General features: G+C 73.3%; 1 protein-coding gene across 2 annotated transcripts; it reads left to right on the plus strand.

Moving 5' to 3' along the window:
• The first annotated feature begins 461 nt into the window (after window positions 1-461).
• On the plus strand, window positions 462-9,949 carry MAP3K11 (mitogen-activated protein kinase kinase kinase 11). Of its 2 annotated transcripts, XR_012670626.1 has the most exons (11): window positions 462-1,107; window positions 2,198-2,378; window positions 3,459-3,607; window positions 4,219-4,388; window positions 5,910-6,141; window positions 6,689-6,805; window positions 7,138-7,225; window positions 7,325-7,401; window positions 7,480-8,127; window positions 9,011-9,673; window positions 9,707-9,949. XR_012670626.1 is itself a non-coding variant. In XM_075135222.1 (10 exons), exons 1-10 carry the CDS (start codon window positions 462-464, stop codon window positions 9,202-9,204), a joined length of 2,502 nt encoding a protein of 833 aa, XP_074991323.1. In that variant the 3' UTR covers window positions 9,205-9,949. The 2 variants fall into 2 exon arrangements, 1 of the variants encoding a protein (XP_074991323.1); XM_075135222.1 differs by having other exon boundaries at window positions 9,011-9,949.
• Window positions 9,950-12,150: the final 2,201 nt, after the last annotated feature.

A 12,150-nucleotide genomic window follows, 5' to 3' on the forward strand; every position in this document is an offset into this window, starting at 1 on the left:
GAGGGACCCATGGGGACAGCCAGTGACCTCCAGGAGCCATAGGTCCCCATAGGCACCCGTAGACCCCCATAGGTCCCCATAGGCACCCGTAGACCCCCATAGGCCCCCACAGGCACCCATAGACCCCCATAGGCCCCCCGGTGCCCCAGCGGGACCCCCAGGAGCTGTCAGACCCTACAGGCAGCACCTATAGGGTCCCTGGTGACCCCTAGGAGCTATAGGGCCCCCATGGGGTCCCCCTGAGCCCCGTAGGACCCCCCCGAGGCACCCACAGGGCCCCCCTGAGCACCCCCAGGGCCCCCCTGAGCACCCCCAGGACCCCCCAAGGCACCCCCAGGACCCCCCAAGGCACCCACAGGGCCCCCCTGAGTACCCATAGGACCCCCCAGGCACCCATAGGACCCCCAGCCCCCCCCCCAACCCCATCACCGGGGAGCCGGGGCGGGGTGGGGGAGCACCCCATGGAGTGGGGCCGGGTGTCCCCCACCCCATCCCCCCCAGCGGGGTCCCGCTCCCCTTCCCCCCCTTTCCTGGGGGGCTCCCGCTCCCCTTCCCCCCCCTCCCCAGAAGGGTCCCGCTCCCCTTCCCCCCCTTTCCTAGGGGGGTCCCGCTCCCCTTCCCCATCCCCCCCGGGGGGGTCCCGCTCCCCTTCCCCCCCCTCCCCGGGAGGATCCCGGTCCCCCTCCCCCCCGGGGGGGGGTCCGGCGCGGGCGGCTTTCGGGGAGCTGCGGCTGGAGGAGGTGATCGGGGCGGGGGGCTTCGGCAGGGTCTTCCGGGGGACCTGGCGGGGGCAGGTGGTGGCGGTGAAGGCGGCGCGGGGGGACGCGGGGGCGGCGGGGGCGGCCAGTCTGAGGCGGGAGGCCCGGCTTTACGCCCGGCTCCGTCACCCCAACGTGGTGGCCCTTCGCGCCGTCTGCCTGGAACCCCCCCACCTCTGCCTGGTGATGGAGTTCGCGGCGGGGGGGCCCTTGTCGCGGGCGCTGGCGGGGCGCAGGGTGCCCCCCGCCGTCCTCCTGGACTGGGCGCGGCAGGTGGCGCGGGGGATGCGGTACCTGCACGCCGGGACCCCCGTCCCCCTCATCCATCGCGACCTCAAGTCCAGCAACGGTGAGCTGGGGGGGCACCCGTGGGTGCTGGGTGCGATGGGGGGGGCACCCGTGGGTGCTGGGTGCGATGGGGGGGAGCACCCGTGGGTGCTGGGTGCGATGGGGGGGGCACCCGTGGGTGCTGGGTGCGATGGGGGGGGGCACCCGTGGGTGCTGGGTGCGATGGGGGGGAGCACCCGTGGGTGCTGGGTGCGATGGGGGGGGTACCCGTGGGTGCTGGGTGAGCTGGGGGGCACCCGTGGGTGCTGGGTGCGATGGGGGGGAGCACCCGTGGGTGCTGGGTGCGATGGGAGGGCACCCGTGGGTGCTGGGTGCGATGGGGGGGGGTACTCGTGGGTGCTGGGTGCGATGGGAGGGGCACCCGTGGGTGCTGGGTGAGCTGGGGGGGCACCCATGGGTGCTGGGTGTGATGGGGGGGGCACCCGTGGGTGCTGGGTGCGATGGGGGGGGGGTACCCGTGGGTGCTGGGTGCGATGGGGGGGCACCCGTGGGTGCTGGGTGAGCTGGGGGGCACCCATGGGTGCTGTGTGCAATGGGAGGGGGGGCGGGGGGTGCAGGGGGTGGGGGATGCACCGTGCGTTGGGGTGATGGGGCACCCATGGGTGCTGTGTGCAGTGGGGCAGGGGCTGGGGTCCCCAGGGTGGGGGGTCCCAAATGCCAAGGTCCCCAGGGTGGGGGGGGGGTCCTGGACACTGAGGTCCCCAGGGTGGGGGGGTCCCAGACACCGGGGTCCCCAGGGTGGGGGGTCCCAATTGCTGAGATCCCCAGGGTGGGGGGGATCCCAGACACCGGGGTCCCCAGGGTGGGGGGTCCCAATTGCTGAGATTCCCAGGGTGGGGGGTCCCAAATGCTGAGATCCCCAGGGTGGGGGGGATCCCAGACACCGGGTCCCCAGGGTGGGGGGGTCCCAGACACCGGGGTCCCCAGGGTGGGGGGTCCCAAATGCTGAGATCCCCAGGGTGGGGGGGTCCTGGACGCCAGGGTCCCTGGGGTAGGGGGGTCCCAAACACCGGGGGGGGGGGTCCCGGACAGCGGGGTCCCCAGGGTGGGGGGGTCCCGGACAGCGGGGCCCCCTGACCCGCCCCCCCCAGTGCTGCTGGCGCAGCCGGTGGAGGGGGACGACGTCAGCGGGAAGACGCTGAAGATCACCGACTTCGGCCTCGCCCGGGAGTGGCAGCGCACGACGAAGATGAGCGCGGCCGGCACCTACGCCTGGATGGCGCCCGAGGTCATCAAGGCCTCCACCTTCTCCAAGGGCAGCGACGTCTGGAGGTGCCGCACGGGGGGGGGCACCCCGTCCCGAGGCCTGGGGGGGGGGGTTGGGGTGCCCGAATCCCTGGGTCCATGGGTGGGGGGCTTGGAGGGCACCCGGATCCCTGGGTCATGGGTGGGGGGCTTGGAGGGCACCCGGATCCCTGGGTCCATGGGTGGGGGGCTTGGAGGGCACCCGGATCCCTGGGTCATGGGTGGGGGGCTTGGAGGGCACCCGGATCCCTGGGTCATGGGTGGGGGCATCGGAGGGCACCCGGATCCCTGGGTCCATGGGTGGGGGCATCGGAGGGCACCCGGATCCCTGGGTCCATGGGTGGGGGGCTTGGAGGGCACCCGGATCCCTGGGTCATGGGTGGGGGGCTTGGAGGGCACCCAGATCCCTGGGTCCATGGGTGGGGGGCTTGGAGGGCACCCAGATCCCTGGGTTCATGGGTGGGGGGCTTGGAGAGCACCCAGATTCCTGGGTCATGGATTGGGGGGGTTGGAGGGTGCCTGGATGTCCTGGGGGCTCTGGGGAAAGATGGGGACCCCCTCCCCTGAGTCCTGGGGTGCCCGGACGCCTGGGTCCATGGGTGGGGGGGTTTGGGGGTGCCCGGATGCCTGGGTCCCTGGGGGTCCTGGGGTGCCCGGATGCCTGGGTCCGTGGGTGGGGGGGTCCTGGGGTGCCCGGATGCCTGGGTCCGTGGGTGGGGGGGTCCTGGGGTGCCCGGATGCCTGGGTCCCTGGGTGGGGGGGTCCTGGGGTGCCCGGATGCCTGGGTCCCTGGGTGGGGGGGTCCTGGGGTGCCCGGATGCCTGGGTCCCTGGGGGTCCTGGGGTGCCTGGATGCCTGGGTCCCTGGGTGGGGGGGTCCTGGGGTGCCCGGACGCCTGGGTCCCTGGGGGTCCTGGGGTGCCCGGATGCCTGGGTCCCTGGGTGGGGGGGTCCTGGGGTGCCCGGATGCCTGGGTCCCTGGGGGTCCTGGAGTGCCTGGACACCTGGGTCCCTGGGTGGGGGATTGCAGAGCACCCAAACGCCTGGGTCCCTGGGGGTTTTGGGGGGTGTCAGAGCGGGTCTGGGGTCTGACACCCCCCCCCCCCAGTTACGGGGTGCTGCTGTGGGAGCTGCTGACGGGGGAGGTGCCGTACCGGGGCATCGACGGGCTAGCGGTGGCCTACGGGGTGGCCGTCAACAAGCTGACGCTGCCCATCCCCTCCACCTGCCCCCAGCCCTTCGCCCAGCTGATGGCAGGTCTGGGGGGGCTGGGGGGCTGCGGGGGGCTGCGGGGGGGCTGGGGGGCTGGGTTCTTCGTGGGGTACCCGGATACTTGGGGGGCACTCGGATGCCTGGGTCTTTTGTGGGGTTGGGGGACACCCAGATGCTTGGGGCCTTGGGGGGGAGAGTTGGGGGGCACCTGGACCCCTGGGTCCTTTTTGGGGCTGGGGGGCACCCGGATGCCTGGGTCTGTGGGTAGGGGGGGTTGGAGTGCACCCGGATCCCTGGGTCCCTGGGTTGGGGGGTCTGGGGGTGCCCAGCCGCCTGGGTCCCTGGGGTGGGGGGTGCCCAGATGCTTGGGTCCTTGGGGGGGAGAGTTGGGGGGCACCCGGACCCCTGGGTCCTTTTTGGGGCTGGGGGGCACCCGGATGCCTGGGTTCCTGGGTGGGGGGTGCCCGGACGCCTGGGTCCCTGGGTGGGGGGGGGCGTCTGTGGGCGATGCAGGGTGCCGGGAGCTCTGGGTTCCTGGGTGGGGGGGCAGTTGGGGGGTGCCCAGACTCCTGGGTCCCCAGTGGGACCCCCTGGGTCAGAGGGGGGATGCCAGGGTCCCCCGGCAGCCCCCCCCGGACACCTGGCTCCCCCCGCAGCCTGCTGGGAGCAGGACCCCCACCGGCGGCCGGGCTTCGGGGCCATCCTGCGGCGGCTGTCGGGGCTGGAGCCGGGGGGGCTGGGGCCCCCCGAGTCCTTCCACTCCCTGCAGGAGAGCTGGCGCCGCGAGATCCAGGGGCTCTTCGACGAGCTGCGGGCGCGGGAGAAGGTGCCACCCCCCCTGGGGACCCCCGGGACCCTCCCCAAACACCTATAAGTCTCCTGGGACCCCCCCAAACACCTGAGACCCTCCTGGGATCCCGTGGGACATCAAGGGACTCCCTGGGACCCCCCCAAATACCTGAGACCCTCCTGGGCCCCCCTGGGACATTGAGGGACTCCCTGGGACTCTCCTGGGACCCCTGGGACATCGAGGGACTCCCTGGGACCCCCCCAAATACCTGAGACCCTCCTGGGACCCCCTGGGACCCCCTGGGACATCGAGGGACTCCCTGGGACCCCCCCAAATACTGAGACCCTCCTGGGCCCCCCTGGGACATCGAGGGACTCCCTGGGACTCTCCTGGGACCCCTGGGACATCGAGGGACTCCCTGGGACCCCCCCAAATACCTGAGACCCTCCTGGGACCCCCTGGGACATCGAGGGACTCCCTGGGACCCCCCCAAATACCTGAGACCCTCCTGGGCCCCCCTGGGACATCGAGGGACTCCCTGGGACTCTCCTGGGACCCCTGGGACATCAAGAGACTCCCTAGGACCCCCCCAAACACCTGAGACCCTCTCTGGGACCCCCTAAGGCTCCACCTGAATAACTGGGACCCACCTCAGACAACTGGGGACCCCTTGGCACACCCCTAGATCCTTCTGGGTCCTCCTGGTACACCCTGGGATACCCTGGGACCCCCTTGAGACTCCTGCCCACCTCTGGGGATGCCTGGGACCCCCTGGGACCCCTAGGGACATCTGGGACCCCCCTGGGACACCTAGGAGCCCCTGGGACCCCCTTGCGACACCCCCAGATCCCTTAGGACCCTCGTGGGTCACCTAGGACACCCTGGGACCCTCTTGGGACCCCCTCAGACCCCTTAAGACCCTCCTGGGACACCTAGGAGCCCCTGGGACCCCCTTGGGACCCCCGTGGGACATCCCGAGATCCCTTAGGACCCTCCTGGGACACCTAGGAGCCCCTGGGACCCCCTTGGGACCCCCGTGGGACATCCCGAGATCCCTTAGGACTCTCCTGGGACACCTAGGAGCCCCTGGGACCCCCCTGGGATGCCCTGGGACCCCCTTGGGATCCCCTCAGATCCCCCTGGGACCCCCCAGGGACATCTGGGACCCTCCTGGGACACCTAGGAGCCCTTGGGACCCCCTTGGGACCCCCGTGGGACATCCTCAGATCCCTTCAGACCCTCTTGGGACACCTAGGACACTCTGGGACCCCCCTGGGACCCCCTCAGACCCCTTAGGACCCCCCCCGGGACACCTAGGACCCCCTTGGGACCCCCTCAGACCCTTTAGGACGCCCCCCGGGACACCTAGGACCCCCTTGGGACCCCCTCAGACCCTTTAGGACCCCCTTGGGACCCCCTCAGACCTCCTCAGACCACCTAGGACCCCCTTGGGACCCCCAAGTGCCCCCCAAACCCCACAGCGTGAGCCCGATCCTGCCCCTGTGCTGCTCACGGCTGGTCCGTGTCCCCCCGTGTCCCCCCCCGTGTCCCCCCCAGGAGCTGCGGAGCCGGGAGGAGGCGGTGGCGCGGGCGTCGCGGGCGCAGCGGTGCCAGGCCGAGGCGCTGCGGCAGCGGGAGGCGGCGGTGGCGCGGCGGGAGCTGGAGGTGCTGGAGCGGGAGCTCAGCCTCATGTTACGGGGACCCCCCCGGCCCCCCCCGGCCCCCAAACGACGGCGACCCCCCTTCCGCCGGCCCCGCCGGCCCGCCGACCACATCGGCATGCCACAGGGTAGGGGGGGGCTTTGGGGGGGCTGGGGGGGGTTGGGGGGGCCGGGGGCTTTGGGGGGGCTGGGAGGGACTGAGGGGGGCCGGGGGCTTTGGGGGGGCTGGGAGGGGCTGAGGGAGGCTGGGGTCTTTGGGGGGGCTGGGGGGGTTGGGGGCTTTGGGGGGGCTGAGGGGGGGCTGGGGCTTTGAGGGGGCTGGGAGGGGCTGAGGGGGGCTGGGGGCTTTGAGGGGGCCGGGGGGTGTTGGGGGGGTTGGGGGCTTTGGGGGGTTGGGGGGGGCTGGGGCTTTGAGGGGGCTGGGAGGGGCTGAGGGGGGCCGGGGTCTTTGGGGGGGCTGGGGGGGTTGGGGGGGGTTGGGGGCTTTGAGGGGGCTGGGAGGGGCTGAGGGGGGCTGGGGGCTTTGAGGGGGCTGGGGGGGCTGGGGGAGGCTGGGGGCTTTGGGGGAGTTGGGGGGGCCAAGGGCTTTGGGGGGGCTGAGGGGGGCCGGGGGCTTTGGGGGGGCAGTTGGGGCTGGGGGGTTTTGGGGGGTCTGACCTCTTGCCCCCCCCCCAGATTTCAAGCACCGCCTGACGGTCCAGGCCGCGCCGGGGGGGGACCCCCGGAGCCGCGACCCCCAGGAGGGGCCGGGGGGGGGGTCGCCCCCCTTCCCCCGCCTGCGCGCCATCCAGCGTGAGTGACATCACCGCGGGGGGTGGGGGGAGGCGGCCAATCAGGGAGGTGTCGTTAGCGATGTCAGACTTTGCGGGAGGTGATGTCAGAGCCCTAGCTTGGTGGGGAGGCCTGGGCGGTGATGTCATCACTGCTGACGTATGACATCATCACTTGGCTGGTGGAAGAAGCGATGTCGCAACCAAGCGGGAAGACAAGGGGCAGGAAATGACATCACCAACCCAGCTGGGATTGGTGGGTGGGGTGTGACATCACTGTTTCGCACTGACGTCGCGCTGCGTCGGGTGTGATGTCACGCCACCCCGGGGATGACATCACCCCCCTACCCCCAGTGGAGCCGGAGGAGGAGGAGGAGCCGCCGCCGCGGGGGCTCGGGGGGCCGGAGCGACGCGGGGGGAAGGGCAGCGCCCCCAACGGCAGGTGGGTGCTGGACCGGGGGGGGGTTGGGGGGTTCCTGGGGGGTCCCGCCCCCCACCCGCACCCCTGGGTCCCCCCGAAACGCCTGGGTCCCCCCCGCAGGCGCAGGCTGCGGCCGGAGGAGACCACCTGGTACCTGGACGCCGACGAGCTCAGCCCGGGGGACGCGGCCCCCAACGGTGAGTCCCGGGGGGGTCCCGGGGGGTCCCCGGGGGTCCCGCCCCAGCTCACGACCCCCCCCCCCCCGTCTCCCACAGGCGAGGCCGGGACCCCCGAGCCCGAGGAAGGCCGAGGGGAGCGGGGGGGGACCCCGCGGCTGCTCCGCCGGGCGCTGCTGCGCGGCTCGGCCCTGCTGGCGTCCCTGGGGCTGGGCCGCGACCTGTCCCCCGCCGAGACCCCCCGCAGCCCCCCGCCCTCCCCCGGCCTCCTCCGCCTCTCCCCCCGCCGGCCCGCCCGCACGCCCGGCACCCCCGAGACGGGGCGGGCCCGGACCCCCGGGTCCCCGGAGCTGAGCTCGCCTGGGACCCCCGAGCCAAGCCGGGCCCGGACCCCCGGGTCCCCGGAGCTGAGCTCGCCCGGGACCCCCGGGTCCCCTGAGCCAAGCCAGGCCCGGACGCCTGGGACCCCCGAGCCGAGCCGAGTCCGGACCCCGGGGACCCCAGACCCAGGCCGGGCCCGGACCCCCGGGACCCCCGAGCAGGGGCGAGCCCAGACCCCTGGGACCCTGGAGCTGAATTGGCCCCGGACCCCCGGGACCCCCGAGCAAGGGGGAGCCCGGACCCCCGGGACCCCTGAGCTGAGCCGTGCCCGGACCCCCGGGACCCCCGAGCTGGTGCTGCAGCCGTCGCCCTTGGGTGCCCGGAGACCCCGTGAGCTGAGCCCGGGTGCTGGGACCCCCGGGTGGGGTAAGTGGGGCGGTTTGGGGGGGGTCTGTGGGGCGGTTATGGGGCAGCTGGGGGGCCTGTGGGGCGGCTCTGGAGCTCTATGGGGCAGGTCCAGGGGTCGGGGGGCCGTTATGGGGGGGCTATGGGGCAGTGATGGGGTTCGGGGGGGCCGTGGGGCAGTTTGGGGGGGGCTGGGGGGGCAGTTTGGGGGGGCCATGGGGTAGTTATGGGGCTTGGGGAGGCTGTGGGGCAGTTTGGGGGGGCTGTGGGGCAGTTTGGGGGGGCTGGGGGGCAGTTTGGGGGGGCTGGGGGGCAATGATGGGGCTCGGGGGGGCTGTGGGGCAGTTTGGGGGGGCTGTGGGGCAGTTTGGGGGTCTCCATGGGGCAGTTTGGGGGGGGCTGTGGGGCAGTTTGGGGGGGGCTGGGGGGCAATGATGGGGCTCGGGGGGGCCGTGGGGCAGTTTGGGGGGGGCTGTGGGGCAGTTTTGGGGGGCCGTGGGGCAGTTACGGGGCTCGGGGGGGCCGTGGGGCAGTTTGGGGGGGCCATGGGGCAGTTACAGGGCTCGGGGGAGCCGTGGGGCAGTTTGGGGGGGCCGTGGGGCAGTTTGGGGGGGCCATGGGGCAGTTACAGGGCTCGAGGGGGCCGTGGGGCAGTTTTGGGGGGGCCGTGGGGCAGTTACGGGGCTCGGGGGGGCCGTGGGGCAGTTTGGGGGGGCCATGGGGCAGTTACAGGGCTCGGGGGGGCCGTGGGGCAGTTTTGGGGGGGCCGTGGGGCAGTTTGGGGGGGGCTGGGGGGCAATGATGGGGCTCGGGGGGGCCGTGGGGCAGTTTTGGGGGGCCGTGGGGCAGTTACGGGGCTCGGGGGGGCCGTGGGGCCCCCCTGACGCCCCCCCCCGCCCCCCAGGCGCGGCGCTGCCCAGCCCCCCGTCCCCGCGCCCCCCCGGCTCCCCCGGCCCCCCCGGCCCCGCGGCGCGGCCCCGCCCCTCCCCCCTGCGCCCCCGCATCGACCCCTGGAGCTTCGTCTCGGCGGGACCCCGGCGGGACCCGCCCCCCGGCGACCCCTGGCCCCGCCCCCGCGACCCCTTCAACGACCAATGAGGGACGACGATGCTCCCGCCTCCCCGTGATGGACGGGCGGGGTGGGGTGGGGGCGACGCAGGAAGTCCCGCCTCTGCAGGGATGCCCCGCCTCCTCCGGGATGTGACAGACAGCTGGCACCAGAGGAAGTCCCGCCCACTCAGGCACTCCATAGGTCAAAGCAAAGGGCATTACAGGAAGTCCCGCCTGCGCCAGGGTGGGGACACGTCTACGGCAGGAAGTCCCGCCCCTATTAGTGAGGGAAAATGGGAAGTCCCGCCCCTATTGGGGAAAAACAGGAAGTTCTGTCCCCTCAGTGGGGGGAAAACAGGAAGTCCCGCCCCCATGGGGGTAAAACCAGGAAGTTCTGCTCCTATCTGTGGGCCAAACCAGGAAGTCTTGCCCTCATTGGGGGGAAAAACAGGAAGTCCCGCCCCCATCAGCGGGCCAAAACAGGAAGTCCTGCCCCCATTGGGGAGAAAAACAGGAAGTCCCGCCCCCATCAGCGGGCCAAAACAGGAAGTCCCGCCCCCATCTGGGGCAAAACAGGAAGTCCTGCCCCCATAAGCGAGCCAAAACAGGAAGCCCCGCCCCCATCGGGGGTAACCCCCAGGAAGTCCCGCCCCCGGGGGGAGGGGCTGATTATACACTGGAAGGGGGGGCCGCCCCTCCCCCCGCCCGTTACCGCTGACGAAGCCGGGGGGGGGGTGGGGGTGGGTGGGGGAGGGGCGCGGACGTCACCAAATAAACTCCTGACGCCCCCCCGCCCCCGCCTCGTGCCTGCGCCGCGCGGGGGGACCCCGGGGCGCGGGGGGGCCCCTCCCCCCCCGAGGGTCTGGGGCGACCCCTCCCCCCGCGGGGGGGACCCCTGTGTGTGTGTGTGGGCCCCCTCCCCCCCTCAGGGGGCTCCCTCCCCCCTCCCGGGCTCCCTCCCCCCCCGGGGTACCCCTCCCCCCCCCCCCCCCGGGGTACCCCTCCTCCCCTCAGGGGACTCCCTCCCCCCCCCCGGGCCCCCTCCCCCCCCCCCCGCCGCCTTTCCCCACGCCGGGCCGAGGCCGCGGGCATCCGGGTTCCTCCCCTCCCCCCACCCCCCCACCCCCCCCCCAATTCCTGGAGAGGACCCAGAGGCGTCCCGGCTCCCCGCCCACCCTCCCCCGCTCCAGCGGGCCCCCCCCATCCCCCACCCCCCCCCCTTTTCCAGACGGATCCCGGCCTTTCCGCCTTCCCAGGCCGACGGGAGAGCCCAGGCGGCCGCCGGGACCCCCCCCCACCCCCCCAAAACTCCAACCCGGCGGGGACCCCGGCCTGCGGGACCCCTCCCCCCACCCCCAGGGGGGAGACCCCGGCCCGTGGACACCCCACCCGCCCCCCCCCAGGGGGGAGACCCCGGCCCCTCGCCCTCGCCCCCGCTTTGCCCTGACCCCTCGTGCCCCCCGAAACCAGGGGCGGGGGGGGGGGGTGGTCCCACCGGTGGGGGAGGGGAGGAGGGGCTCCCCCCCCCCCGGGCGCCATGGGGCGGTGGGGGGGGGTGTGGGTGCTGCTGGGGGCGGTGGCGGCGCTGGGGGGCGGCGGCGGGGGGGCGGCGGTGGCGCGGGAGCGGTTCAAGGTGGTCTTCGCCCCCCTGATCTGCCGGCGGACCTGCCTGAAGGGGCTGTGCCGGGACTCCTGCCAGCCCGGCTCCAACATGACCCTCATCGGGGAGAACGGGCACAGCGCCGACACCCTCACCGGCTCCGGCTTCCGCGTCGGTGAGCCCGGGGGACCGGGGGACGGGGGGCGGGGGGGACGGGGGGGACGGGGAGAGGGACGGGGACGGGGACGGGGACGGGGATGGGGACGGGGACGGGACGGGGACGGGACGGGATGGGGATGGGGAGCGGGATGGGGATGGGGACGGGATGGGGATGGGGATGGGGAGAGGGATGGGGAGCGGGACGGGGATGGGGACGGGACGGGATGGGGACGGGGACGGGACGGGATGGGGACGGGGAGAGGGACGGGGATGGGGACGGGATGGGGACGGGATGGGGACGGGGAGAGGGACGGGGGGGACGGGATGGGGATGGGGAGCGGGATGGGGATGGGGACGGGATGGGGATGGGGGCGGGGAGAGGGACGGGGATGGGGACGGGATGGGGACGGGATGGGGACGGGGAGAGGGACGGGGATGGGGACGGGACGAGATGGGGATGGGGACGGGATGGGGACAGGGACAGAGACGGGGACAGGGGCAGAGACGGGGACAGGGACGGGATGGGGACAGGGATGGGAATGGGGACAGGGATGGGGACAGGGACAGAGACGGGGATGGGGATGAGAGCAGGGACAGGATAGGGACGCGGACGGGTTGAGGACAAGATAGGGACGGGATGGAGATGGGGACACGGATGGGGACAGGGACGGGATGGCGATGGGGACAGGAACGGGACAGGGACGGGGACAAAATGGCACAGCGTGGCACAGGGATGAGGCCAGGGATGGGGATGGGACGGGGACGGGGACAGGGACAGCGGCAGCATAGGGATGGGGACAGGGACAGGGATGGGGACAGGGACGGGGATGGGGACACGGATGGGGACAGGGACAGGGATCCGATAGGGACAGGAATGGGGATGGGGACGGGACGGGGACAAGGTAGGGACAGGATGGAGACAGGGACATGGATGGGGACAGGGACGGGACAGGGTCGGGGACAGGGATGGGGAGAGCATGGGACGGACAGAGACAGGATGGCACAGGGACAGGGATGAGGACGGGGACAGGGATGGGGACAGGGATGGGGACAGGGATGGAGGGAACAGGGATGGGGACAGGGATGGGGACAGCATGGCAGAGGGATGGGGACAGGGACGGGGATTGCGAGACCATGGGATGGGGACGGGGACAGGATGGGGACAGGGACAGGGATGGGGAGATGGGGACTGGGAGAGTGTGGGATGGGGACAGGGACGGAGACAGGGATGGGGA

Source organism: Calonectris borealis, chromosome 37, assembly GCF_964195595.1.
Source record: "Calonectris borealis chromosome 37, bCalBor7.hap1.2, whole genome shotgun sequence".
Taxonomy (NCBI): domain Eukaryota; kingdom Metazoa; phylum Chordata; class Aves; order Procellariiformes; family Procellariidae; genus Calonectris; species Calonectris borealis.

Bases quoted from the DNA above. Each gene is read 5' to 3' on its own strand.
- MAP3K11 (XM_075135222.1), top strand. From the start codon at position 462: ATGGAGTGGGGCCGGGTGTCCCCCACCCCATCCCCCCCAGCGGGGTCC. The intron at 6,806-7,137 runs GTGAGTGACATC...CCCTACCCCCAG, and splicing joins CCGCCTGCGCGCCATCCAGC to TGGAGCCGGAGGAGGAGGAG. The intron at 8,128-9,010 runs GTAAGTGGGGCG...CCCGCCCCCCAG, and splicing joins TGCTGGGACCCCCGGGTGGG to GCGCGGCGCTGCCCAGCCCC.